Raw genomic sequence first — 27,253 nt, 5'->3', positions numbered from 1 at the left:
TTGTCACGGAATAACTTATCCATAACTTATCACTTATCCATAACATGAGTGCGTTGCGGGTATCGACCCTTAAAGTATCATAACGACCCTCTGCATGCGGTCACGCCCAATTATCAATCAGTTCCGTCGAAAGCGGAACGAATTTATCGTCGCGGCTATATCTCGTAGAAATTTAGTCCGAATGGTTTGAATCAGTGTGTGAACTAGAAAGGAGTGTCTCCCCGCTCAGCTGTTATTTTGTTCCTCTTATATGACAGCTTCAATTACATGAAAATGTCTTCATTATGTTGGAGGGCTCACTCACTGCATTCTCATTTACCAGCCTGATTCCTCTCCCCGGAACCCGTCTCCGACGCACCCACACAGCCATTACACGGTGTTTTGTCTATATTTGACCGCCCTGTTAGCGGCATACACACGATCACAGTACACGAGGAGGCCGGGCCGGGCCGGCGCGCGGTCAGAGCGCGGCCCCGGTCCGCCGCAGCGCCCGCCGGCCGTCTCAGACGGCCGCGACCCGACGCACCGCGGCGGCAGCAGTTTGGACATTTGTGATGATGGCGACAACAGCGCCGCCCAGTGAGCACTTATGGAACTAGCGGACGGCGCCTTCTCACTTGCCCAGCTTGTTGTCGAGGTTCTCCTGAATTGCCTGCAGGAAGTCCATTGTGTTCAGGTACATGTCGGGCTTGACGTTCTTGATGCCGTGGATGCAGCCGGCCAGGTCCTTGGTCATCTTGCCGGAGTCGACGGTGTCGACACAGGCCTGCTCCAGGGTCGTGCAGAACCTGAGGTCAGGGGAGGAGCGGGTGGTTAGCTTGTGCAGAACCTGCTGAGAGGGGGCAGTGACGGTAAGTTAGCCCGACGGTACGGAAGGCTGACTGGAGAGTCAGGGTAGAAGAGGAGGCTGAGCGACGTCATATCCGTCATCATAGTAGGTACACAAAAATACAACGTCACAAATCAGTGCAACACAATCCCTCTTGCCATTCAAAGCTGATAAAACATCACAAGCTATAAAAAAACGAAGTAAGATTTCGGGACCGCGACGTTTCTGTTCCCTATCAATTGAATGCAGCTCTTCCACTCCTACAAAAGTCTACCTCCCTGTCCGTCCCAGGCTCTCCTCAGCCGCCACTCACTTGGCCAGTTCGGGCGTGTTGTCGAGCTTGGCGCGGTGCTCCAGACCGCGCGTCCACGCGAAGATAGACGCGATCGGGTTGGTGGAGGTGGGCTTGCCCTTCTGGTGCTCGCGGTAGTGCCGCGTCACGGTGCCGTGTGCTGCCTCAGACTCGATCGTCTTACCGTCCGGACACATCAGCACGGATGTCATCAGGCCGAGGGAGCCTGCGGGAGAGAGGTCATTCAGGTCGTTGAGGTCATTAGACCGAGGAAGCCTCCGGGGAGAGGCCAGAGGTCAGGTCATCGAGGTCACCAGACCCAGAGGATGCGAGGTCACAGGTCATGTCACGGAGGTCATCAAACCCAGAGAGTCTGGAGGGAGAGGTTAGAGGTTAGGTCAATTAAGTCATCGGATCTAGAGGCCTTTGGAGTTGGGACAGTCACAACAGCTATGGCCAGAAGATATAGTTAAAATTGGATTACGGATTAGACCAGTTTACAATACGAAATAACGATCATAAAGACAAACGGGCATCATTTACCATCTTTCATTCATTACGCTTGGTCAGACACTTCACACCACACTCTCCGCTTATCTCAAACCTCGCCGAGCCACAAATCTAAGCCACTGACCGTATCCCTGCGCGACGATGTCGGACTGGACGTCACCGTCGTAGTTTTTGCAAGCCCAGACGAAGCCGCCGGCCGATTTGAGCATCTGCGCCACCATGTCGTCAATGAGCCGGTGCTCGTACCAGATGCCCAGCTTGTCAAAGTCGCCCTTGTAGTCCCTGCAGGACGTGGAGACGGTAAATGGGGTCAGATTTGTGGGTACAGAGATGGGGTACAGCTGAGATGGAGTAGGGGACACAGTAAGGAGGTGTTCCGCTGTGGAATGTGATAATGTTGAAAAAAACGGTTCAAATACATACGCCTTTAGATCCGAAACGTTGGATTAAATGTTTCAGTGATAAAGTATCAGGAGACTAGGGACGGCCGTGTCGGCCACGCTGACTCACTTCTGGAAGACCTCCTCGAAGATGTCCTTGAACCTGCCGTCGTAGCGCTTCATGATGGTATTCTTGGTCGACATGTACAGCGGCCACTTCTTCTGCAGCGCAACCTGAATAACAGAGGCAAGGAAATGGTTTACGAACAGTCAGAATGTGTTATTAACACCGCGGTAAATACTGGTTGACATGAGCGAAGCTGTACAAAAGCTTCTTCTCCCTCCCATGATCCCGTGAACGAAGCGCTTGTAGCTAGTACTTCCTGGATATGAGGCGTCGTCTTTTTAGCGGCGTCCAGAACAACACTCGCAATAAGACCAGGATGGACTCGGCTACCCCTCAAGCTTTTAGTGCAATAAACTAAATCCGGGCTTTTCAGCAGTCACGGCAGCCGCAAACATTACAGGAAAACAACCACAACCTTCAATGCCGTAAAACGCTCCTATCAACACACCAAGTAACCCACACACCACAAATCCCGCTCGGCACTCTACCCAAACGACCTTGACAAACTGGAACCCATTGCTGCTACCGGCTCGGCTGCCGTCGCCACAGTCGAGCCATAGCGACCAACACGTCAGCGGGGAATGTCCGCCATTTACCATGGGCGGGCAATAACAGCCAGTCGACTCGGCTGGGCGGCGCAGGCTGACCATGTCACTTTGGACGGAACTACCCGTCGGCGCCGCGAGAATGTGGCTGTTTATCGGTCATGGTGCGTAGTTGTGACGTGTCATGAATTACGAAACGCGAGAAAGATACGAGGATAACGTTAACTCAAGAGAGGACAAGTGTGTAGTCAGGCACATAGTTAGTCGTTAAGTGGGACGAGACATAGAGGATTCTTCATGGCTCCGAGTGGAAGATAAGGATATCTTTTCCAAGCGGGTTACTGAAAAACCGAGCGACGAAGGAGCGAGGTTTTTCTGTAACACGCGAGGAAAAGATATCCGATCTTCCACGAGTGAGCCATGAGGAATCCTATATCTTTCTATGTTGAGGTTTATTCTTAATTAAGAAAATAATATATTTAAATGCATTCATCCATGTAAAAATAGATTCAGAGTAGTTTGTTCTTATTTCATAAGTTTCATCCATAAACAACCATTAAAAATATCGTTCGGTTATTGACCCATCATCACTTGAACTCTTGATTTTTCGTTATGAACCCTCGAGACCTTATCTTTGCATCTCAGAGGGATGCAGAGATAGCAAATTCTTATCTCTGCATCTCAGAGGAGTGCGAGATAGAAATATCCCTGCACTGTAAACCCAATGGCAAATAAACCTCAACTAGAAAGAATACCGGTAAACGCCATGGGATGATGGTTATTCAGGCAATGACACTAATATGTACTAACTCGAGCACTGAGCAGCGACTGATGTAACGTCCGTGTCAATCCATTACACCAGAACAGCGAACGGCCGCGAACGGCTTGGGCTTCCAGGTAAATTGACACTAGAGCAGCTGTCTGATTTACCGGCAGCGTGACTTGTGCCGTCTAGTATCCATAGAGAAATTATTGGGCCAACAGGCATTCAGACAGCCTTAGATGGGCTCTGGATTCTGAGCAGTAGCTTTACATTTAAGCCCCGAGGTCTTGCCGTCTGTCATTTTACGATCCAATTTCAAGCAGTAATAGCTCCTCGCGTTTCAATATCGAGTCACATGAGCCGACTAGGATTTAATTTCATACGAAGCACGTCCAATCGACTTGCCCCTACCCCCTCTCAATCTGTCGTTCACATACCATAACGATACCCAGTAACATGTCTGGCACTAAGTCTAGTGGGGAGGAATCTGTAAAAGCTATCTCCCTACCGCAGCCAGTCCTTGACTAAGCAGAGACGATACACAGAACCACAGGACGTTGGCGGCCGGTGGTCGGGCATTGATCGTCTCGCGGAAAAAAAATGGCGACGCCGAGACGCCCAGAGGGAATAGGGTAATTTGGGAAGATTAGGCTGTTTGGGTTACCGCTGGAGTTGAAGATATGAATGCCAATAAGCAGAAGGGTTGATGCGATTGTGACGGAGATTTGGGCTTGATAAGCAGGATGATTTTTATCCCATAGAAAGTCTGAAATAAAAGAGCTAGAACAAAGAAAAATACCTACGTAAGTAGGAATCCGTAAATATTGCTTCAACCGTCATTATCCTGCGACAGGCTCGCCACACAGTCAGTCTCTGCTGGTCACTGACATACCACTCCTCGCTCTATCTGCTGTCCGACCGTCAATCCAGCGGCGACTCGGTCAATCTACCAGCGTCAGGCTCAGGAGGGTAGGCTCACCTGGAAGCTGGAGTGGGCGAAGCTGCGGATGGACTCGTCCGTGTTGTACATGGCCATGGCCACGCCGCCGCCGTCCTTGAAGGTGAACACCTCGGTGGCCTTCGGACTGCCGCCGTTCGGCGTCCACACCAGCTCCACCTGAAGGGACAGAGAGCAGGGATAGGTCACAGCAGGTCACAGAAGGTTTCGGTGGCCTTCAGACTGCCGCCGTTCGGCGTCCATACCAGCTCCACCTGAGGGGGGTCAGAGAGCAGGTCACAGCAGGTCAGGGACAGGTCACAGGAGGTTTCAGTGGCCTCCGGACTGCCACCGTTCGGCGTCCATACCAGCTCCACCTGACGGGTGTCAGAGCGGGTCACAGCAGGTCAGAGCAGGTCAGAGCGGATCAGAGCAGGTCAGGTATGGGTCACGGCAGGTCACAGCGGGTCCTTATGGGTAGGCACAGGTCGCAGCAGGTCAGGTACAGGTCACACAAAGATAGGTAATAGGTCAAAACAGGTAGATCGCATTTAATGCAGAGCCAGCTCAGCAAGTTCACTTTAACTCACCACGAAAAATCAGTTCATTCAACTTGCATTACAGCTAGAATAAATATCCCACTTTACGACTGAATCTGGACGCGCCTGCGGCCGATTCGAGCCCGCTCCGATTCCCGGTACCCTTTCGGCCGCCGTGGTGAAGGTTTCCGCACCGTCGTTCATCACGCCTCGGTCACATGTTACCCCAAATACGGGCACACGGGACCGTCCGGCGCTGTGACGCAAGCCGCGCAATCCAAACACCAGCATCAGACGTTCATAAACCGTCGCTTGATCGGACAGAGTTCATGGCAATTTATTAACTATTCCGCAACTAGACGGCAGATCATGGAGAATTCAGCTCAGCATTGAGTCGGGGTCACAATGAAAGCTCCTCGGCTTTATTTGTGCGTCCTCATGAGAGTTGCCACACTGGGGACCATCTAAAATAATACTGCAATAAAATAGAAGCCGGCCGTTCACTTTAGTTCCTGGCGGGGTGCCAACTGTCCGGTGTCACACATCATCGTCGTCCCGCCGGGTGTCAGCCCTAGGATCGCGGTCATAGCGGCTTTAACGAGCGTCCCTGCCCCCGCCGGTCCGGCGATCCACCCGATGGGGCGCGGCGCGCACCTGATGCGACAGATTCCGCGCCGGGCCGCGCCCCTGCCAGCCGCGTGCCGCGCGACCAGCGAGCGACGCCGGCTAACGGACGGACCGCGGCGGTGGGAGCTAGACTGGGGTGAAAATAGCACTACTTCGCATCCGTTCAGGGTTAGCGAGGGAAAAGGATGTAAACAACCCTCAGAACCCTTCACGGAATGGGAGTTGTTTGGCCACACGGGCCTCACAGACCAGGCAGACATGAGTTGGCCAGAGAAGCGTGGAAAGGCACGCCAGCAAGCTGCTAGGGGAAGCACAACAAAAGGGGAATTAAATAGCGCGAGTTTCCTCGTGAATTACCTATCAGGTGGAAGTTAGTGGCAAATGTCGGGAGAGCAAGAGGCCAGTGCGTTGTTATGGGATAGACGGTGCTATTGCTCGAGTCGAGCGCTGGCTGAGGCGCTTCAATCGCCAAAGTATCTAGCTGAACCATGGAAGTTCACCATCTCTTGAAGAAAGTTCGACCGGTGAGTGAAGTTGGATTGAAAGTTATATGTAGTTACTTGGAATAAAGGATTGAGGAGCTTCCTGCCATCAAACACTATTTCAAGGTTGGGCAAACTTAAGCTGTGTCAGCTGTCGAATCGCCGCCAACAATCGACATAGGAGCACCGCGAGTTTAGATTTCTGAAGAGTAGGTTCTTTTAGCACTGAATCGGACAAACTGAATCAACAATTAGCCAATATCCCTCCAATTTACCCACTTTCCTTCATTTTCAGTCAGCGAACAACCCAATCAGTCACCCCCAAACACTTTTCCACGTACTATGTGCCCCCCCCCCCCCCCCCCACCACACACACTCCTTCATGACCCACCCATGGCCATGACCCCCTGTGACCCGGACTGACCTTTCCGGGCCCGGGCAGCACCATGTCAGTGGCCTTGTACTGGTCGCCGTGCGCGTGGCGGCCGATGACGATGGCGTCTGTCCAGCCGGGCACGATGCGCGGGATCGTCTTGCATAGGATGGGCTCGCGGAACACGGTGCCGCCGAGGATGTTACGGATCGTGCCGTTCGGAGACAGCCACATCTTCTTCAGCTTGAACTCTGCGGACAGACGGGAGGGAGGGGAGGACGGTCAGTGGGATTTGGGCGGGTGGTGCGAAGTGTGAGGGTGACCATGTCCTGTTGTGCTTCGATGGAAATCAAAAGAAGATGAGAAAACACGATCATGAATGAAAGAAAAAGCTGGCGAGCAAGTTAACCCGCGCCCCACTGGGGTCTGCGTATAACACGCCCTACTGGGGGGGGGGGGGGGCTATTCATAGCCCCCCCCCCCTCCTAACTCCGAAACTACTGGGCCGATCGTCAAAATTCAAACGGCGTCTGATAGCCCCGGAAAAACTGTCCAGCGAAACCTAATTTCATTGACCTCGATGTCACCCATGACGTCACAGGTCAGGTCAAAGCAAAAGTTATTAGCATTTTGGCTTGTTCACGTTTTGGGCTCTGGCCGCCGTCTTACAAGTCAGATCAGGCTCATTTTTGGTTCACACACTCGTGAACAGATGCTCTAGATACCCTGAGGGTACCAAACTTGTACTTTGATTTTCAGGTCAAGGTCAGGTCATCACAGGTCACGAAAATATTATATCATGCGTCGGTCACGTGACACATGTTTTATGGTCCATTTAGGCCAAAATTTCGAATTTGATGTCGTCTGTGTCATTCGAGGTCATTTTGAGTCAAATTTAGCTTAGGTCAGGTCACTTTCAGGTCAAAAAAGGTCAAATTTTGAAGTTAAAATTTTTCAACAAAAAAGGTGTCTATTGGATGCAGTTTGAGCTCAGGAACACGATGGTGCTATTTATATTGGCGTACGATGTCAAATACGTGCTGAAAAATTGATTTGAAAAATTAATAATTGTGAATTTTTTGCAATAATGCGTATAACTTGGCCATTTTTGAAGATATTTAGCTTAAACTTGCTAGAGTTAGTCATAATAATGCGTTCTATCACATATATTCCGGTTTTTTCGAAAATACAAAAACTTTTTGGAAAAAATGTAAAAATATAAATTTTGAATTTTATTATATCAAATTTTCGAAATTTTCAAAATTTCGAAAATTCGAGATAGCAGTTTGATAGCGCAGTCTATTCTGAGTCCTTTCATGCAAAGAAATTGGATTTAGCTTAAAAACTGAGCTCTTGGGAGCAATTGCCGTGGTTCAATGTTTTGCGTCGAAATCGGCCGAACATGACGTCACTCTGACGTCATTTCCGGCCGACCTATGGTAGGTACGAAGCTCAAATTTTGACACAAGGTGTCAAATTGATGCAGCCGAAGGTACTGAAAGTTTGGCGTCGATACGTCAAGCGGTTTGGAAGTTATTGCAGAAAAACGGGAGGGGGGCTATAAATAGCCCCCCCCCAGTGGGGCGCGGGTTAAGCTGCTTGACTAGTCCATAGAACCGAGTGACGAAACCACGGAACTAAGCTTACGAATCGAGCGGTTGCATATTCATGGACTTGTATTTTGTGAATCGCTTTATGCCTATTTCGGTCTACATTGGATTGGCCAGATCTCATATCAGCAACACCACGCGGCAAAGCAGCGTTGTAAATCGATAATAGCCACGTTTGTAACAGTAACCAAAAATAACCACCCCGCTATGGCGTCCGCCTCTTCACCGCTCCCCTTCCCATATCGAGAGCCCCGCCTTCGTGCCAACTGTCCCACCTTAGAGTGAAGTGGCCCGCTCGAGTGCCCTCTCCACGGTCTAACTACGAGTCGCATTGTGCCCTCTATCCCGGCCAAACCCAGGTTCATGGCCAAGGGTTAGCACCCCCTTTCCGACCAGACGACAATCGAGTTCTGCCACAGCCCGACGGCATGGTATGCAGGATAACGGCTTACATACGGCGAACAAACAATACACACTCTGTACCGCGGAGATAACTGGTCAGATAGGGACATACCGGTCCGATAGTAGTGAAAAGGCTTTTTTTTTGGTAGTGAAAAGGCTGTTGATTTTATGAGTAGAGGCGGTAGAGCACCGGTTATAGGAAACGGGCGACCGTCGCTAACGCCATTCGTCGCTAGCTGGATATACGGCCCCAACGACCATCTTGCGCTGCTAGGATCTCCACCAGCTCAAATTTTCCTCTATACATACTTGGATTTGGAGACGCGGGTCATCCGTCTCCGTCCTCAGACCGATAACTCTGGACGGGGGCCAGCTCGGGCTAACCCGATCTGCATCTGACGACCGCCACCAGTCACCGACGCCCTCCATCCCCACCGCTCGCTCCCGAACCGACAGCAAAAAATTACATCAGATTCGGCGTCTGGACGCCAGCCAGGTATCCTGGCCGCCGCTCGCTGCCTTTTCCCTCGCCTCATGATGTCCCGACGGGTTCAGTTCACGCGGCGGTAACATTAGCGCCGGGTTCGTGCGTCAGTCCCAAATTCATCGCGCCCGGCCGGGCCCCTCGCCGGCCCCCGCGAGCCCCCAGGTGCGCGCGCAGCCGCCGTGACGTCACTCAGACAGTCTGCTGCACGTGACCGCGGCGCCCATGGCCGGCGGACAGGATCGCGCCGGGCGCCGGGCGGCGGCGACCGGGTGGCAACAGGCCGGTGTCGCGAGCAACGCGACTCTCCGTGCATCGCTACCGGCCCCGTTCGGTGCTCACTGCTGCTTAGGAACAGAGCTGGGGTCAGGTGGAATGGCTCGGTCTGGGCGAGCGCGGAGCGGCATGCAATGCATGAGCTCGTCGCGTACTGCTGGCTCAGATTTGGAGTGATCACCATTAGCAACCGACCTTCAGTCGTTGGTGAGGCTCGTCTAATGAACTGAAACTAAAATAATCACGCTCTCAACTCTCAGCAGCCAGAAGTCAAAAGGACGTCCGATAAGTTAGCGCTCTCACTGCCCTTTAGGAGTCACGGTTGCCACTGTCATCAATTTCAACAATACCCGCACTTGCAAAAAGCTGCAAAAGAAACGTGATTGTGATCAGACTGGATAGACGACGGCCCTAAGCTCTAAAAGATTCTCGAACCTTCTCAAACCCACTCAATACACAGCTTAGACATGAGCATTGACTGAGTACCCGCAGCCGTGCCGCGTAAGCGTGTCTCCTAAAACGCTGAGCACACTGTACGTTCCGCTGAGCACATCGTACATTGCATAGAACATACTGTATCGTGCAGAGCTCAGCCAAATATGTCCGACCCGACCCAGCACTGCAGGCCGACCCGTTACATTAGTTCGTGTTCCCCGCATCGCCCGCCGGTCCGCCGGCCGACCGCCGCGCCCGCTGACAGGGCCAACCGTCGCCGCCCAGGCCCGGCAGGGGCCTCGCAGGGCAGGCAGTGCACGGGGAGGCCATTTTGGACACGATCGCGAGCCAGCTGACTGTGCTGGGAGCTGCAACACGGCCGGCCTCACAGGCAGTCCCAGCGAGTTTCAGCGGGGCAGCCCTCAAACGCAGCGGACCAGATCCAATTTTGATGTTACTGATTTCGGCACTGATCTTGCAATTTGTTCAAAGCTTGTTCAAATGAGTGCGATTGCCAAAACATCAGGTCGTTTTGAAACGGCCAGCCGTTGCGAATGTTCCGCTATGTAAACAAACAGTTGCGTTACTCCCCCTTCCCAGTCCCGTGCTCCACGCCCATATACTAGCCGTCGGCGGCACCGGCAATACCCCTCGCCCCCCCCCCCCCCCCCGCCCGATACAGTATGGGGCCGCAATGTCAGACACCTGCCCCCCTCCCCCTCTGCAGGGCGCACGCTCCTCTCCCCTCCCCTCCCCGCGGCGGGCGATGGGCACACTATCACAGCGGGAAGCCAACATGTGGCCGTTGATACCGGTCGGTCATATGCGAGACTCTGTGCTAACACCGGCCGAGATACCGGCCTCGTGGATAGGGAACGATGAAGCCGACACTTTGTGTGATATCCATAAACTACGGTGAAGCGACAGAGCAATCTCGAGTTATCATACCAGCGCCGTAATGTTAGCAAAACGGCCTCCGGCTTCACCCGAAACCGACGAAGACCGCAGAAATGGCTCTCTGATTTCTGACAAAATACTGAAGTCTGCGGAAAAAGCACCGATGGAGGATGAAGTGCCACTTACCCTCGACGCGCTCCTCGTCAGGGGTGATGGTGGCGCACTTGATGCCCACGTTGTGCTTCTTGATGGCCAGGGCGGCGTCGATGGTGACCTGGTCGTCGGTCTGGTCCCGGTACGGCAGGCCCAGGTCGTAGTACAGACACTCGACCTGGTGAAAAGGTCACAGAGGTCACCGTCACGGTGCGGTAGGCCCAGGTCGTAGTACAGACACTCGACCTGGCGGAGGGGTCACAGAGGTCACCGTCACGGTACGGCAGGCCCTGGTCGTAGTACAGACACTCGACCGTCACAGAGGGAGCACAGAGGTCATATAGGGGACACAGAGGTCATAAAGAGGTCACTGGTCATGGCGCGACAGGTCAGGTCGTATTAGAGGCACTCGACCTGACAGAGATTACTGAAGTAATCCAGGAATCACGGGTCCCAGTGTAGAACCAAAGTCCTCCCCAATACACACAGCTTTTAGCTTATACGAAAACCTACCATTACGATGATTACCGATTATAGAGCATTAACTTTTAATTATAGACTGGCCATTGCACTAACAAAAGACGACAAAGTCGCGTCAATCCCCAAACGATCAAAGTATTTCCAGTACTAACAATGTGTAGATCCGACAAGTGATTTGTTCTCGTGCCGCTTACATCCGGCCCCCAGGGACCGGCCGCTGTCAAACGTTTCGTCCGTGCCGCTAACTAACAAAGGTCACGGGTCAAAGGTCAGGGGTGAGGCGGCGGGTCACGTGCCACCAGAGCAGTCCACAGTACGATACCACCGGGACCCGCATAGATGGGATAGGCGTCAGAGTGAGATAGAACGGGACGGCATCGGATAGATATGATGGTTTGAGGCGGAATGGATATTAGGTGGGACCGTAAATATGAATGGCGAGGGAATCATTGATGATCATTGATCAAAGGTGACTTTCTTATCAACAGGTGAAATAACATTTTGGTCATTCGTTGCAGACGGAAGGAAGCAGTTATTGTGAACAATAAAAATGCTTAATTACCTATCATATTCGCTTTAATAATAACTATTTAGAACAATTTGATCATACAATAGTTTAAATTAATGAATTCTGAACTCTGAACCCTTACACCAATTTGTATCCAGATATCACAGTCATTTCCCAGATCAATCTAAGCCAAGGACGACATGAAGGGGGTAACTTGCGAGCTCAACTCTCTGGTAAATGGAAGCAATCTGTTTCACAACCACCATAAGGTGAGCGCAATCAAGCAACAACTCGACAGCGCTCTAATTTAACAGAGGTTAGAGCATGCAGGATCATATGAAAGCTCCGCCCTCGACAACCCAGAACAAAGTTCCCCATAACGCCAATGTCTACTCCATGATCATAACTTAACAAATCTTCATCGTTTAGCTCCAACCGTGCGGTGGCACGAAACTGGACTGTATTTTCATCGTCGGACTGCTCCAAGAGTGAACGCGTGGCCGGCCCGGGCGAGGCTAACCGTTGAATTCCAAATGAGGAGCCACCGCGCTACCTCGGCACGTGAGCTGGTTTTCCGCCGACTGACCAGGCTTAGCGTGGCCCCAGCGGCGAGCGACACTACAAAACGATCGACCCAAGCGGCCCCGAGCGGGCGGTCGGGCCTTTGACCAGGCACTGATGACATTATCGCGATGACCCCACACTGGGGGGTCGACCCAGCTTTGTTGTAGCCACAGCGGGTGACCCTATCCTGCTGTTATACCTAAGATAATCAGCTGGAAGTGGCTCTCTGTTTCATAGACATAGCTCCTTGGAGCTGCTTCTATGGAGAACACAATACCATGACGTCCGTTCTTGCTCCGAACCAGTATTATCCCCTGGCTTTCTTTCACACCTATATTTCAGTTTGGGTTGCCATTTGCCAACGTCGTCAACACCTGGCCTCATCACGGACCTAGCAACAGGGTGACCAGACGCGGGGAGAGCACGTTCTGGTGCTGGGTCCGAGGTCAGGCTGCACCGTCTACACAACGCGGTAAAAAGAGGAGGGGTGATGGAAGGTGCCAGGTGGAAGGGAGAGAGCGAGAGAGGGATGGAAAGAGAGAGAGCGAGAGAGAGAGAGCGAGAGCGAGAGCGAGAGCGAGAGCGAGAGCGAGAGCGAGAGCGAGAGAGAGAGAGAGAGAGAGAGAGAGAGAGAGAGAGAGAGAGAGAGAGAGAGAGAGAGAGAGAGAGAGAGAGAGGGGGCAAGAGAGGGAGACTGAGAGATCGATAACTACCGATCTACCGATAACTTCCGATCGATAATAAGATCGATAACTACTAGAGATCGATAACGGTAGATTATCAGAGGCTCGTTTTTTGCTCCATCTCTGATAAAGCCGTGCCAGTCACCCCCCCCCCCCTGCGGCCCCTGTCTGGCTTTTGTTGGCGAGCTGGGGATAGACGACACGAGGTCAGTGACCTCGGGGTGTGCTGGTTTTTGTTGTGCTTCCATCAGACGCGGCTGACTCACTGGAAGAGACAGGCGGCCGGCGGGGATGGTAAATAAACGGACTCAGCTAAACCTGGCCGAGTCTGAGAGCGGAGTCGGGTCTCTTGGAACGGGGCGTGGGTGCGGATTCGAGCTTCGAAACTGAAACTAGAATTTCAGCTTCGCTCGCACTCAGCACTCAGCAGAACCAGAAAATCTTCACACACCCTCTAATCGACGACTAATCTTGAGCTCGCGGACTAGGTATAATTGAACGAGCTAACTGAGGCTGGCGTTGGCGAAAGCAGCCTCAACTGCATCCGGAGCATTGTGCTGGATTTTCACGGGTCTCACTACCACACCGCTCACGTCAAGGTGGGGAAACCATGCCACTCACGTTGAGGTAGGGGAAGATGAGCGTCTCCTTGATCTTCTCCCAGATGATGCGGGTCATCTCGTCACCGTCCAGCTCCACCACCGGGTTGACGACATCGATCCGCTTCTTGGAGGCATCTGGAGCACAGAGAGGCGGGACGAGCGGTTAGTGAGAGGGTCACAGACGCGGGTAGAGGGCAGTGGCGGCTGGGTCTGGTTACAAAGATTGCACAAAGTTCTGCGGCGGAGGCGTCTGGCAGAGTGGATGTGGTGACTGAAGACAGGCGCCGCCACCAGAGCTCTGTTGAGTAATGTCAATTGGTCTGTCTGTCAAGCAGAGCAACTGATGAAAAATGGAGAATGAAGCATTGGACGATAATAGCTGAGGGATAGCTCATCATTCACTTAGCTTCGATTTAGCGGAGAGCAAAGCGTTTCGCTGCCGAACACATCAAAACAACATCAGAAGCACACCGACGGGAGTCGAGTTTCTACGCACCCTGTATTTCCTCGTTCCGGGGTGACCTTTGCCCTTCCCACTCACCCCTCCCCTCCCTCTCCTACAGTGACATATTACTCCGCTGCCGTCTGGCGAAACCGCAAACACCCGCCCCAGGCCTAAAAACACCCGCAGGACGCGACTGTCGGCCGTAAAAACGTGCGACACGAAAACGTAGCACCGAGGCCCACAAGGGCCGCCTTAAAAAAACAGCCGGGTGTGTGCCTCTACCGGCCTGCCACGTGGCATGAGATGATATGGAATGATCGCCTGGATTCCTGGAACCAGTAGAAGTAGCTGGAGAAACGTGGAAACCATTGCAAGTGTCCAACGCGTCCAAGAGGCCCAAAGCTGGTAGACAGATATCAGCTAGTCTGTAGAAAGAAATCCAGACCGGTTTCATGCTAACCGGTTTCTGTTAGCTTGAGCTATCGGAAGTGCTGCAAAACGTTTACAATTAATTGGAACAGGTAACAAAGATTGCATTGACCCGTTCGAAAGTAACAACAACAGATAAAGGTCAGGTAAAGGGTTTACATGCATCTCTTCCTTACGGCGGGTGAAGCTGAGCGTCCGCCACGCCCCCTCGCCTGCCCCGCCCCTCCCATCTATCGCCCGGCACAAGGTCAGGTTCAGGCGCACCCCACACACACACGGCGCTGGCCGGCTGCGGCGGCGTGGCGACCTTGGGTCTTGAGGGCGGCGACCCGGCCGTCCAGTCCGTCTCAGCCGGCGTCCGCTGCAACTCCGCCAGTCTGCGTCGGTGGCGCAACAGCGAGCGAGCAGCGGCAGGGGAGAACGCTAAGGGCAGGGGAGGGGACCGGCGCCGATCGATATCTCGAGTCCCGAGCGACGTGGAACCGCCACGCTACCGTACGCGGGCGGAAGCTAGCGTAAGCGGATTTTGGTGGCAGCTGCGTGGAAGTAAAACTTCGTCTAACGGCCGTTGCAACGCCAGACGCACACCCACAGTGAAGCTTAGCGTTTAATGGGGTGATAAGAGGGAAGGTTGTAGGTACGCGTTTCTGGCGTGAGTGCGCCATAATGGTCAGCTTATGTGCTCTAAAGTAACGTGAATGTATTGTATTGTATTGTATTGCATGTCTTAGTGGGATCCAACAATGTTGGCTTTTACCGCCACAGTGTCAAAGTACATAAAGGACACGTATATCACACAGTCGTTGAAGCAGATTTCAGAGAACATGAGATAAAAATAGGTATGCCCACGCGAGTGTGATAAAACGTATAAAATCATATAAAAGTACACACATGGCACAGCTTGGCTAGAAATCACAGACAAAAAAAGAAAAAAAAACGGATGATAGGTAGCGCGTCTATGACTGGCTCTCGTATGCTGCTCTTACGCTGGCTCGGAAAGTGGTCGGGTTGATGTTTTGTCGCTGCTCGTTGGGCAGACGGTTCCATGTCCGTAAAGCACGAACTGGCACGGTCTTGTGTGTGACCTCCATCCTGCATCGCGGTGCGTGTAGGACACCGTCGGTGGCCGAACGAGTGGTCCGCTCGGACACATCCGCTCGGGCACACACAAGCGATCTCAGGGCTTGTGGAGTGTCGGTGCAGTGCACAAGTCTGTGCACTAAAGCACAGTCTCTGAGCTCGATTATTTCGGCAAATTTCAACCAGCCCAGTTGTCTGCGAGCGGCTGAAACGTGATCGGTTTTCTTTTTACCGGTGATTATGCGGATGGCGAAGTTCAGCATCTTCTCGATGCGGTGTTGTAGCTGATGCGTGGGCGGGGCCCACGCAGGCAGGCAGTAGGTGACGTGAGGCATGACCAGGGTTTGGATGAGCGTTGTCATGGTGGAGGGAGGCAGCGTGCCTCTCAGCTTCCTGAGCGTGATGAGGGTGCCATACCCGCGCTGCACGACACGGGCTGTCTGTCGTTCCATCGACAGAGTCTGATCAAGTAAGACGCCGAGAAACTTCATGTGTTCAGTGCGTTCCAACCTGATACCGTCGAAGGTGATGTTGAAGTTGGTTACTTTTTTGACAGACGAGGTAGTTCCCACCAGTGTCATCTCTGTTTTGTCAGGGTTGACTTTCAGTCCGTTGCACCGGAACCATGCAGCCACCGCTCCCAGATCAGCCTCTACGTTCCGCTGAAGCTCAGCAAGACCGTCCGCGGTGGGGAGCGCGCTGTGCATAAGGACGGTGTCATCAGCATACGATACTACCTTGCAGTTGGCGGACAGATGACATGGCATGTCATTCGTGAGGGTGTTGAAGAGCCAGGGCCCCAGAGTGCTACCCTGTATCACGCCAAAATCGACCGTTGCCAGCTCGGTGCTACCCCGCACACCCTGTGTTCTGTCCTTAAAATAATCTCGGAGCCAGTGGTCTGATATTCCGTACCAGTTGAGTTTTTGCAGCAGTCTTTCACGATCAACAGTGTCAAAAGCCTTGGAGAGGTCACAAGATGTCAGACATGTCACTTGGCCCTTGTCTCTGTTGGCAGCTATGGCGCTCACTACGTCTACCACAGCGTCCTCAGTCGAGTGCTTTGGGCGGTAGGCATATTGCGTTGGTGTTAGAAACTGAGTTTCAGCCATGAACTCGACAAGCTGCAAACTTACGACCTTCTCTGCGAGCTTTGCTATCACACTGAGAACACTGATGGGCCTGAAGTTAGATGGCAGCGTCCTGTCTCCTGACTTATGAATCGGTACTATAACCGCGCGTTTCCAGATGGCTGGGACTTGAATGACATAATTGTCCTGAAAATGGTTGCAGTGCAGCCCACCATTCATGTTACAAACAATGCCAAGCTATTTGAAATTCAGACGAGCGACTAGACTATCCAGTCACCAGACAGGTTAACTTCTTCTACTGCATGTATATTGTATAAAAAGGTCGCTAAGAAAAGCTACACAAAAACGGCCACAAAAACGTTCACCAAGGTGGATTTCGAGCCGCCCCGCCCTGCGGTGACAGTTGGTCGTTCGTTATCGGCCGTCCATCTGACCGCTGATGAAGTCCCCATGACAGGTAGAACAGGAGCTGCCAAGACCCGGCCAGAGAGCGAGGCACAGAGCGGTAATGACCCGGGAGCGACCACGTCACTTATGGTTTATGGCTAACGTTTATGGCCAGAGTACAATAATGCGATACATTATGACCAAAAGTATAGCACTTTTGGTCATTTGCCTTTGACGGTAATTACAGTACAAGCCCATCCTAACAATACCACAATAGCCATTTTTGGTACTACGGATAGCTCATCACATAATGCCACCACCGCGACCACTTTCGGTATCGAATATCGATCGGATGTCAACTATCGTGTCGCCCCTTTGACACCCAGCAGGCAGCAGCTGTGGGACCACAGGGGGCACCGTGCCGGCTGTGACCCGCTGAGAACCGCGAGCCCACCTGCGGTAACCAGCGAGCCAGGCGGACAACTTTGGCTAGTTGTATGATTGAGTCAAATAATGGAAAGCACCTGTAATAATGGATGATAATTGATACACTACCTATCGATATGTCGAATGAAGTGGGTCGATGAGCGAGGCTTTATAGCTGGTAATAACCTACACGTCTACAAAACCGCAGAAGGATTATAATGGACCTTAGTATAGGTACGTGCCTAAGTAATAGTATTCTAATCCGAGAAAACGGTCCATTTCTCAAATGCATCATGTAGAGGTAAAATAATAAAATTGTAGAATATAAACAACAACTTTATCGTAGCAGTGTAGTGTCCGACCCACACGCGCTCCGACGGCCGGCCAGCAACCCCCGATACCGATACAGCGTATCAGCACACGGGGCCACACCCGTCTGGTCGCTGTTTATTTAAACGAGTTCCAACCATGTGTGTATGTGCGAGTGTCACTCCGGTGGAGCGTCGGTCACCCAGAGCCGTGAACAGGAGCCCGGCAGCCTGCACTCGCTGGAAATTCGCGCCTGTGCTAGTTGGGGGCCGGAGGAGGTTAAATACTTATTGAATATTGTGTCCGACCGAGGATTAGGGTTGACGGTTATTACCCTTGACTGAGAGCACATAAGACGCGTTTACATAGGGTTTGTTGCAAGCTTATATCTCCGTCTGTGATGTTGCAAAAGATGCCAATGGTGCTGAACAATTTACAAAATGATCCCCTCTTGAAATATTTGAAGACCACTGCATCGAAATTATGGCCAAATTAACGAGCTAGAGCCTCGTCAAATATGCTATGTAAACCGGGTTATAGAAACACCTGTAGAGGTCCGGGAATACCAGTGACCAGAACCTTTTCCGTAGTTGAAACAATGTTCCTTCGGTTCCAGAATTCAAATGATAGATTCCTTCGAATCGAAACGTCCAAGCCGGGCACAGCCGCAGTCGTGAGGACCACTGGAGAGCGACACGCGAAACTTTGTCCACTGCCGACAGGATTCATCCATCCATGCAAACGGAGCAGTGACCAGCCGCCAAACCCTTCCCGAAACGGAACAAACACAGCCCAATGGAAAATGTCGTCCCTTCACGAGCACCAGGCCATGAGCGACCCGGCAGGGAACCGAGACCCGAGCGGCGAGCACGCACGCAGGCACACGGCGATTGCATCAGCCGGATTCTGAGCGACCGGAGACCCATGACGGGGTATGTGGGGATGGGTGACGGGGGGGGGGGGAGGGACGGACAGGGGTCGGACGGGATAGGGAGGTAAGTGTGAAATGGGCGGAACTGCAGCTACCTCAGGGGAGCTCCGGGCGGCTACCAGGGATGGGTGGATGTTTGTCACGTCAGGGCGGCCTCCAGGACACGGTCCTACCAGCTGAGACAGCCGTGACGCCGTCCCAAGACAGGGATGCACAGGGGTGCTAAGGGTCGCAGAGGGGCGCCGAAGGGTCCAGACGGGTTCAGAGGGGTGCTGAGGGGTGTCCACCGACCAGCACGGTCGCCGGATGGAGCCGCCGCCAACGTAAACGGTCACCGGGCGCCCTGCAGTTGGCACGGACTCAGTCCGGCAGAAGTGGGGGCTCCGGCTGAACTCAGCCGCCGGGGGAGAAACGACTAACGAGCTGCCGTGGAGATTGGATTTGGGAGGAACAGTCCCCACTTTGGAGTTTCAGCACAGCATTTTTGCCTGATCCTTCTGTAAATTGCGCCCCGAGAAATCCACGCAATCACGAAATGAGCGCATCCCACCCCTGAATTGCACGATAGCCGTTTGCTTGGGCGCTCGGCTTCAGATCAGTTTCCCGAACTCACAGAATGACGCCTTCAGACTCGAGCGCTGGATCCACGAAACCAACCATATTTATACCGTTCCACTCATATCCAAACAGCCCGGACCTGAAGGCGGCCTCACGTGTCTGTCACACGGGACAGTCACGTTTTAGTTCGACCGTCGCGCAGTGCTGAGCCATGTTTTTTACAGTCACGTTCCCTCCGTCAAGGACGACGATCAGCGCATAATATAAATATCAGAGGCCGAAAATAAACGACGCCAGCGAGGAGAAATCCTGAGGTGACATCATAGGCGGCGGAACGATTTGAGACAAGGGGGGGCACCAGCTCAAGGAGCCAAACCTAGGGTACCCCCAAATCCTGTTTTCTCATCGGATTTAGGCCACTTATTTTTCGTCACAGCCCTGGCACGATTTTTTTTTTTTTTTTTACTAAACGAAAATGGCAGTTCACCCCCCTATGTGTGGTTAACTTTAAGCTGATCCTCAAGTACCCACGTGTTTGTCTCTTCCTTATTGTCGTTTGATAATTCCATATTTCCTACATGTATCAAATTCCCAAGAAGCCATCGCAGTACTAATCAGTGGCGAATCCCAGGGGGAGGTCACATGGGTCATGACTTAGGGCCTGGGGTCACCACATGCCTGCCAGGAGCACCACAGGCCCGCCAGGGGTACCACAGGCCTAGCAGGGGCACCACGGGCCTGTCAGTGGCACCACAGGCCTGTCAGGAGCACCATCGGCCTAGCAAAAGCACTACAGGTCTTCCAGGGGCACCACAGACCTGCCAGGGGCACCAGAGGCCTGCCAGGGGCACTATCGGCTTCGCAGGGGGAACCACCGGCCTCGCAAGGGCACCATGGGCCTGTCAAGGGCACCACAAGCCTGTCCTTGGCACTTTAGGATTGTCAGGGGCACCACAAAGCTGTCAAGGGCACCTGCGTTCTAACAGGGGCACCACAGGCTCGCCAGGGGCACCACAGACCTACCAAGGCCCAGGGACACCACAGGCCTAGCAAGGACACCACAGGCCTGTCAGGGGCACCACGGGCCTGTCACGGCCCATGGGCACCTAAGTCATGTCAGGGCCCACCGTAGGCTTGTCAGGGGGCAGGGTAGGTAGGTACCACAGTCTTTCCAGGGGCACCAGCGGCCTAGCAGGGGCACCAGTCATCACATGACTAACCAAAAATAAAGAAAATAAAACAACTGAAAATAGGGCACCACCAAAATTAAGTGGCCGAAATCCGTTGAGGTTTTAATTTTGGGTATAGGTAGGGGCACCACTTCGATTCATGATCCTCCCCTTGGAGTTTTCCCGAATCCGCCCCTGGTACTAATACATCAAATTTAAGGGGGGGCACCTTGCTATTGGTGCCCCCTTGCAGAATTCAAGGGGGGGCACGGTGCCCCGGTGCCCCCCCCCCGTTCCGCCGCCTATGGGTGACATCGGGGTGGAATTTAAACAAATAAAATAGACACCCCCTGGCAGACGACCAGCTGCCGCAGAGCGGTCTACGCAGGGTAGGTAGGTATAGAACAACGGTCTACGGGCGCCAATAGCGAAAACAGTTTCTTCTGTAACGACATACCACAAAGCAAAAGTGGATGGAGTATGTAGACAAAAGTCAGTAGCTGCGTTCCGTTCAAGATCAAATAATTTAGCACACGATTTGGATTGAGAGGTTTTGAGCATTTTCTGGGGCGTCTCTCTTGTTTTCGAGGGTGTGTTGAGCAAAGTTTGGAGTGATGTGTTGTTCTGGACACCAGACTTAGCAGGGTCGGGAGGGGGTTCAGATTCGCTGCTGCCTTCATTCCAGCCCGCCGGCTATGAGAGAGCACCTATCAGGTCCCATCTCCTTCGACCGCTCGGAGGCGACGACCGCCGTGACAGGGAGGTCGTCATAATTCCGCCGTTTTGGCGAGGCTGGTCGACCTCTGACGTCAGAGACACGGAGGCGCGTCTGCGCGGAGGGCGGGGCAGGGCGGGGAGGGGGCGGGGCGCGTCCCCGGTCACCTTGGCTGGTCGCGGATGACGCGCCCGCCCCGCGCCGGTGTGTCGACCTGCGCTGGACGCCGACCGAACGATAACACAGGCCACTCACACGCGTGCCTCGGACTGACACGTGACCGGGCGTCCGGCCGGGAGGCGCGGGACGTGGAGAGGGGGGGGGGGCGTGTTTACCTCTTATGGCACAGGCAGAGCCACAGAACCGCGACATACCTCAGGGGCGTTTAACGATACGTATCGGCCACATTAGTACCTCTGGAGTTCTGGGAGGGAATTCGGCACAACTTTTGGCCTCAGATCCTCAGATAGCCTCAGGCCATAGCCTCAGATATCCATCAAATTTTCCACCAGCCGGCGAAAGGTTGAATAGTACAGGGACGCCCTTGGCCTTCGAGAGTTTCGTGCATCTTCGCGCCATATCCGTCCCACGTTCATGGAAAAATACTGACGGAACAAAGGACGTTATCGGAAGTACGATAAGGTAAGATTTCCTGCTGAAAGGAGTCCGTGACGTGGCGATGAACTGAACCTCCGTGCACGAGCCGAGCCCTGTGAAAACAGCTCTCACTTCATCTGCACCGCCACCACCACAGAGCAATGAGCATCACAATATGGACATGATTTCGGTCGAATATGCATAAATGGCCTTGGAATATGCGAAGCTGGAAACAACACCGTGAGCGTCCTCACTCGCCTCACCCCTCCTAAAACCATGGGGAGCTTCCCTAGAGAAAAGACCATTAGAAACCATTAGGATTTTCTAATGGTTTCTAATGGTCTTGAATGGTCTCTAATGGTTTTTGATGGTCTCTAATGGTATTCTAATGGTGTCTGATGGTTTTCTAATGGAAATTGATGGTGCTCTAATGGTCTCTAATGGTGTCCTAATGGTTTCTAATGGTCTCCAATGGTGTTTGATGGTTTCTAATGGAATTTGATCTGATGGTCTAATGGTCTAATGGTTTCTGATGGTTTTCTAATGGAAATTGATGGTGCTCTAATGGTCTCTAATGGTTTCTAATGGTCTCCAATGGTGCTTGATGGTTTCTAATGGAATTTGATGGTACTCTTATGGTCTCTAATGGTGTCCTAATGGTTTCTAATGGTCTCCAATGGTGTTTGATGGTTTCTAATGGAATTTGATCTGATGGTCTAATGGTCTAATGGTCTCTAATGGTATTGTTATGGTTTCTGATGGTCGCTAATGGTTTCAAATGGTATACTTGGTGGTCTAATGGTTTCCTAATGGTTTTCAATAGTTTTGATTTTGGGCTCCAAACAGGTATTCTTATGGTTTCTGTTGGTGTTCTGATGGCATCTTTTCATTTATGATGGTTTCAAAATTGTGATGGTCTAATGGTGTTCTAATGGTTTTTAATGGTCCTGTAATGGCTTTTTATTGATCTTGAATATGTTGTTAAACACTAACTGTGCTTTATTATGTAAGGAGTGCTGCATCGACAGCGGTCTGAACGATCGCTTTGAAACTTTCAGAGTTTCAGAGAAAAGTTATGAAAGTACACATTTTTCATAAAGATAGCTATTTTATAATTTTTGCCCTCTGGAGACTTCATTTAGTTCAGAGCTGAGGACACATTCCAGAAAAAGGGTTAACCCGGCGGCTGATGGGCCTCTGCGCCACCGCCCACCCGCCGGGCAATGGGGGGAGGGGGGAGGAAGCATATAGTTGCCCTGTTTCTGCGGCAATATCATCGTAACGTGAAGAGATAGAGAAGCAAAGCCTTGTCGATATACTCAGAAGTTTGCACATATATTCCTGAATAGCTAGCCGAGGTTGTGTCCAAATTTGGTGTGGATACCATTTGAAATGACGTAACAGTGACGTCAAAAGTCCAATTTTAGGTGAATTTTCTTACGATATATCCGATATATTAGACTGAATATAACGGACCAAATGACATCCTTTGAATATAGAGGATATCACACAAAACATACGAGGCAACTTTATTCCCCCCCCCCCCCCCCCTGTAGCGGCTCGTGGGTTAACCCTCGCCCATGTAGGGGGGGGTTGGTGCAACCCCCCCCTGAGGTTTTTCGGAAATAGTGCAAAAACGGCGGCGCGCAGCGCCGCCAAATTTTGGGTACCTTATGGGGCAAACCTTGCGCATCTTTTGATAAAAAAATTTGACCGGGTCATGTCAGGTCACGGAGTTATGACGTCACAAAGGGAACAGCCTCCAGCCGGATTTTCACAAACTGAGTGCCAACGCCCGAGGTTTCCTGCCGGTGGTACGGACATCGGTTGATGGATCGTGATGAAACTTCCCATGCATGTTGGGGCAAGTATTGGCTATCATATGGTATAAGAAACTTGACCGGGTCAGGTCAGGTCACGGAGCTATGACGTCACAAGAGGAACAGCGTCCGGTACTATTTTTGAAAAGCGCCCGAACCACTATTTTGCTAATTCTTGTCACCTCAATGAGAATATGCAGCAATATTAGCTTCTATAGGGAGCAAATAGACCTCCCAAATCCAAAAATACAATCAGATTTCAAAAATTTAATTTTTGATTTTTCGAATTTCTTCCGCCGACTGTGACCTTGCCGACTTCCGGCGCTCCCAACGCGCCATTTTTAGAGCTAGGGAAACGAAATACATACCAAACGATAGGGAATTGATCAAGGAACACGATAGTGAAGTTTTCAAGTCGATATCTCCCACCGTTTTTGCCGCAATCGCCGCGGAAAGTTGAAAAAAGTCTATTTTTCCGAAAATTTGACCTTTGACCGGTCAAAAGTAGGTCAAATGTTGACCTAGGACCAAAAAATATACCACCAATCGCGAGATCTCGGCGAGAGCAATCCGTTGGTCTTTTCCGCTAAGCTCTACGACGCTCCGTTTTCAAACGCCAAGGGGGGGGTCGCACCAACCCCCCCCTGCATGGGCGAAGGTGGCAGATCGCCGTTTACGGGCGAGGGTTAAAAGAGCCAATATTACTTTACTACCTACTCGAAAAGAGCTATCGAATGCGTTTTCCTGCGGCGTTGCAGGCTTTATTGGCTCCCGAGTTCTGCTCCGGTTTGTCAAAATTTGTTAAGAAATGGCAAAATTTGATCTTCTGATGACCTCTGGTGACCTGACCTTTGACCTATTAGTATTTTATGATATAACTAGCCTATTATATCATTGACCTATTATTGACCTATAAGTATTTTAGAAGCATTTTCTGCATTATTTTTTTACGGTTATTCGAATGCCGCATTCCGCGTTTTGCGGTAACTTTGCGGTTTTCCTGCCTGGGAGATCATGAAACATCATTGTCAGTAACTCACCAATAAATCACCTGATTCAGAGGAACCAGGCCTAATTCCGAGGATGCTTAAGGAATAATAAAGAATGAATAGCAACAATGGGCAAATCTTTTCAGCTTTATTTGCCGCTTGTGAAATTTTTGTTTACAATTCGCGTCCTTCTGTGCTGCTTTATATGATAGGTTATCGGTGAAACAGTGTGTTACCCGAGAAAGATTCCGCTGTTTTTTACCGCCATAAGTGTTATTAATTATGTGCGTGTGTGCGTGAGAACGTTTGGAGATGCCTCGCCGTGCGGGCCGTTGCCCAGCGCCGTCGCCGTAAACGGCTAGCGCAGACGCGGCGCGAGACCGAAGCGTTGCGGAACGCTGAGCGTCGCCGTGAGCGTCGTAGAGAGACCCGAGAGACCCACCGCCAGCAGGAGAGGAAGCGCCACGAGAACCGAGAGGAGGGGGAAGAGCAGACCGGTCAGTCACCTGCACACCTTGGAACAGGATTCAAGGGTGTGAGACGAAGCAAAGGCTCACCCCCAAAAAATTGCCATTAGAACTGAGAAGTAAGTAATGTTTAATGACCTAATATAGGTACATAGTGCATTTGTTACAGGCCGTATGAAAATTCACGTGAGGCTTTCAAATTGAAGCTATTTTCACGCAATGTAGGTGCTTGTTTGGGATTGTTCATCCAATTTTCAAACAAATCCATTCACTTTCAGCTCAGTTGTGCATCTTGACGTGACCCCATCGTTTTCAGTAACTTTCTCGAGGCGCTCGTGGAATGCCAGCGCGGCTTCCGTGCAGTTGTGCATCTGATCGACGGTGATCCCTGGGAAGGCGGCTCTAGCCCGACCTTACAACTCCAGAATGTTCGCTGACCACGTCACGTATACCTTCGACTCCACAAACCCCTACATGAAAAAGTCACGCGGGGTGAGGTCGGCCGTGCGCGATGGGCTGGGGCAGGGCAGATTCGGCAAAGCAGATTGGGCAAGCGCGGTAACCAGGGTATAACCAAGGCAGGTTAAGTAAAGTCCGACCTCACCCCATGTGATTTTTTTAATATAGGGGTTTATGAACTCGAAGGTGTACGTGACGTGGTCGGCGAGCATTCTGGAGTTGTAACTTGTAAGGTCGGGTTGGATCGCCGCCTTTGCAGGGATCACCGTCAAGATGCGCAGGGAATATACGCTGGCATACCACGAGCGCCTCAAGAAAGTTACTGAAAACGATGGGGTCACGTTGAGATGCACAGCTGAGCTGAAAGTGAGTGGATTTGTCTGAAAATTGGATGAATATAATCCCAAACATATGTACCTACATTGTGTGAAAATATCTTCCAATTTAATTAAGACTGAAGGAAGTTATTCAAGTTTCAAATCAGGTGTTTTACGTGAGCCACCCTGTGCATTTACCAGTTCTCCTTTTTATAGAAAATAAAAAATTTCAACTTATGATCAAATAATCAAAAGTGTAAAAAAGCAAAAAAATGTAAAGCTCAACTAACAATTGGTAAGTAAGACAACCATGTAAAGGTGCACTTTTGTTACAGGTTAACTACGGACACAGATGATGAAGCGAGGGGCAGAAGACACAGGCGGAGCATACATTGAAAAAAAAAATCCCGGAACAAAATTCCTAGACCTTCATTGGAAAAAAGACAAGGCTCCAAATGTGAAAATATACACGGCTGAAAAAGATCCGTGCCTGTACATACATGGGACCGAACATGGCAGAGAACAATGAATGCTGGGGACTGTTAGGTATGTCATGTATTACCATGTGGAATGCCAATGTTAATAGATCGGATTTGCACCATAAGAATGTTTTAACAAGATACCACCAGAAACCATTGTTACCATTGAGACCATTGGTAACCCATTGACTATCAGAAAACATGTCTAATGGTTTCTTATGGCCTAATGGTTTCTTATGGTCTAATGGTTTCTTGTGGTATGGTGATCATACCATAAGAAACCATTAGACCATAAGAAACCATTAGGCCATAAGAAACCATTAGACCACTAGCCCATTAGACCATCAGACCATTAGACCATCAGACCATTAGACCATTAGCCCATCTGTCCATCAGACCATTAGACCACTACAAACCATTAGACCATTAGACCATTAGGGTTTCAATTTCCATATAGACCATTAGACCATTAGACCATTGCTAATGGTTTTTTCTCTAGGGTTGACCTATTGGGGGCGGTGTGAATCATGCCAGAATGAACAAAAAAGGCTAGATTTAGCACACACACAAACACACATAAAATAGCAGCATTTTGATAAAAACGAAAGCAAAGCAGATTTTGACACTTGTCACCTAACAATCGTCACCTATGTTATTCAAGGTCACGTAGCGATAAATCGCAGGCTTATTAGGGGTATCAGTATTAGGTACTTACAATTGCGCCGAGAAGCAACGCTGACGGGGGCCGCAAACTTCGCTTGCTGGCCAAGAACGCCAACGGCGCAGCGCGAAACCTTAGTAAGCACTCCAGCCATCTTCCAGATCCAATATTTGTGTGACCGTCCGAACTGGCGCCGACCCCAGCCTCAAAAACAGACACGGCCCGCGCGAACCCGGCGCGCTGGAGAGGGGGCGTGGCTCCATGTGGAGCCGGTAATGCCGGTCTCTGATTGGACGGCATTTCTACGTAAACTAGTAGAACAAGTTTACTTGCTTATACTTTTATTTTTGTTTACTGTTTCCCTAACTATTCCTGTTTGTGCCGTTTTTTTCGTGTTTTGTGTACATTTTATTCATATATATTGCA

General features: G+C 51.3%; 1 protein-coding gene across 1 annotated transcript; it reads right to left on the bottom strand.

Moving 5' to 3' along the window:
- Positions 1 to 372: 372 nt before the first annotated feature.
- On the bottom strand, positions 373 to 27,098 carry LOC122381088 (isocitrate dehydrogenase [NADP], mitochondrial-like). The gene is made up of 9 exons (XM_043364861.1): positions 26,882 to 27,098; positions 13,518 to 13,633; positions 10,695 to 10,839; positions 6,456 to 6,655; positions 4,426 to 4,563; positions 2,142 to 2,245; positions 1,756 to 1,913; positions 1,143 to 1,347; positions 373 to 788 (listed from the first exon to the last, which is right to left on the bottom strand). Exons 1-9 carry the CDS (start codon positions 26,979 to 26,981, stop codon positions 614 to 616), a joined length of 1,341 nt encoding a protein of 446 aa, XP_043220796.1. The 5' UTR covers positions 26,982 to 27,098; the 3' UTR covers positions 373 to 613.
- Positions 27,099 to 27,253: the final 155 nt, after the last annotated feature.

The sequence above is a fragment of the Amphibalanus amphitrite genome, unplaced genomic scaffold, assembly GCF_019059575.1.
Source record: "Amphibalanus amphitrite isolate SeventyFive unplaced genomic scaffold, NRLGWU_Aamphi_draft 000113F_arrow, whole genome shotgun sequence".
In the NCBI taxonomy this organism is placed as follows: domain Eukaryota; kingdom Metazoa; phylum Arthropoda; class Thecostraca; order Balanomorpha; family Balanidae; genus Amphibalanus; species Amphibalanus amphitrite.
The sequence above is the reverse complement of the archived record's forward strand: the minus strand, read 5'-3'. Positions and strand labels throughout refer to the sequence as shown.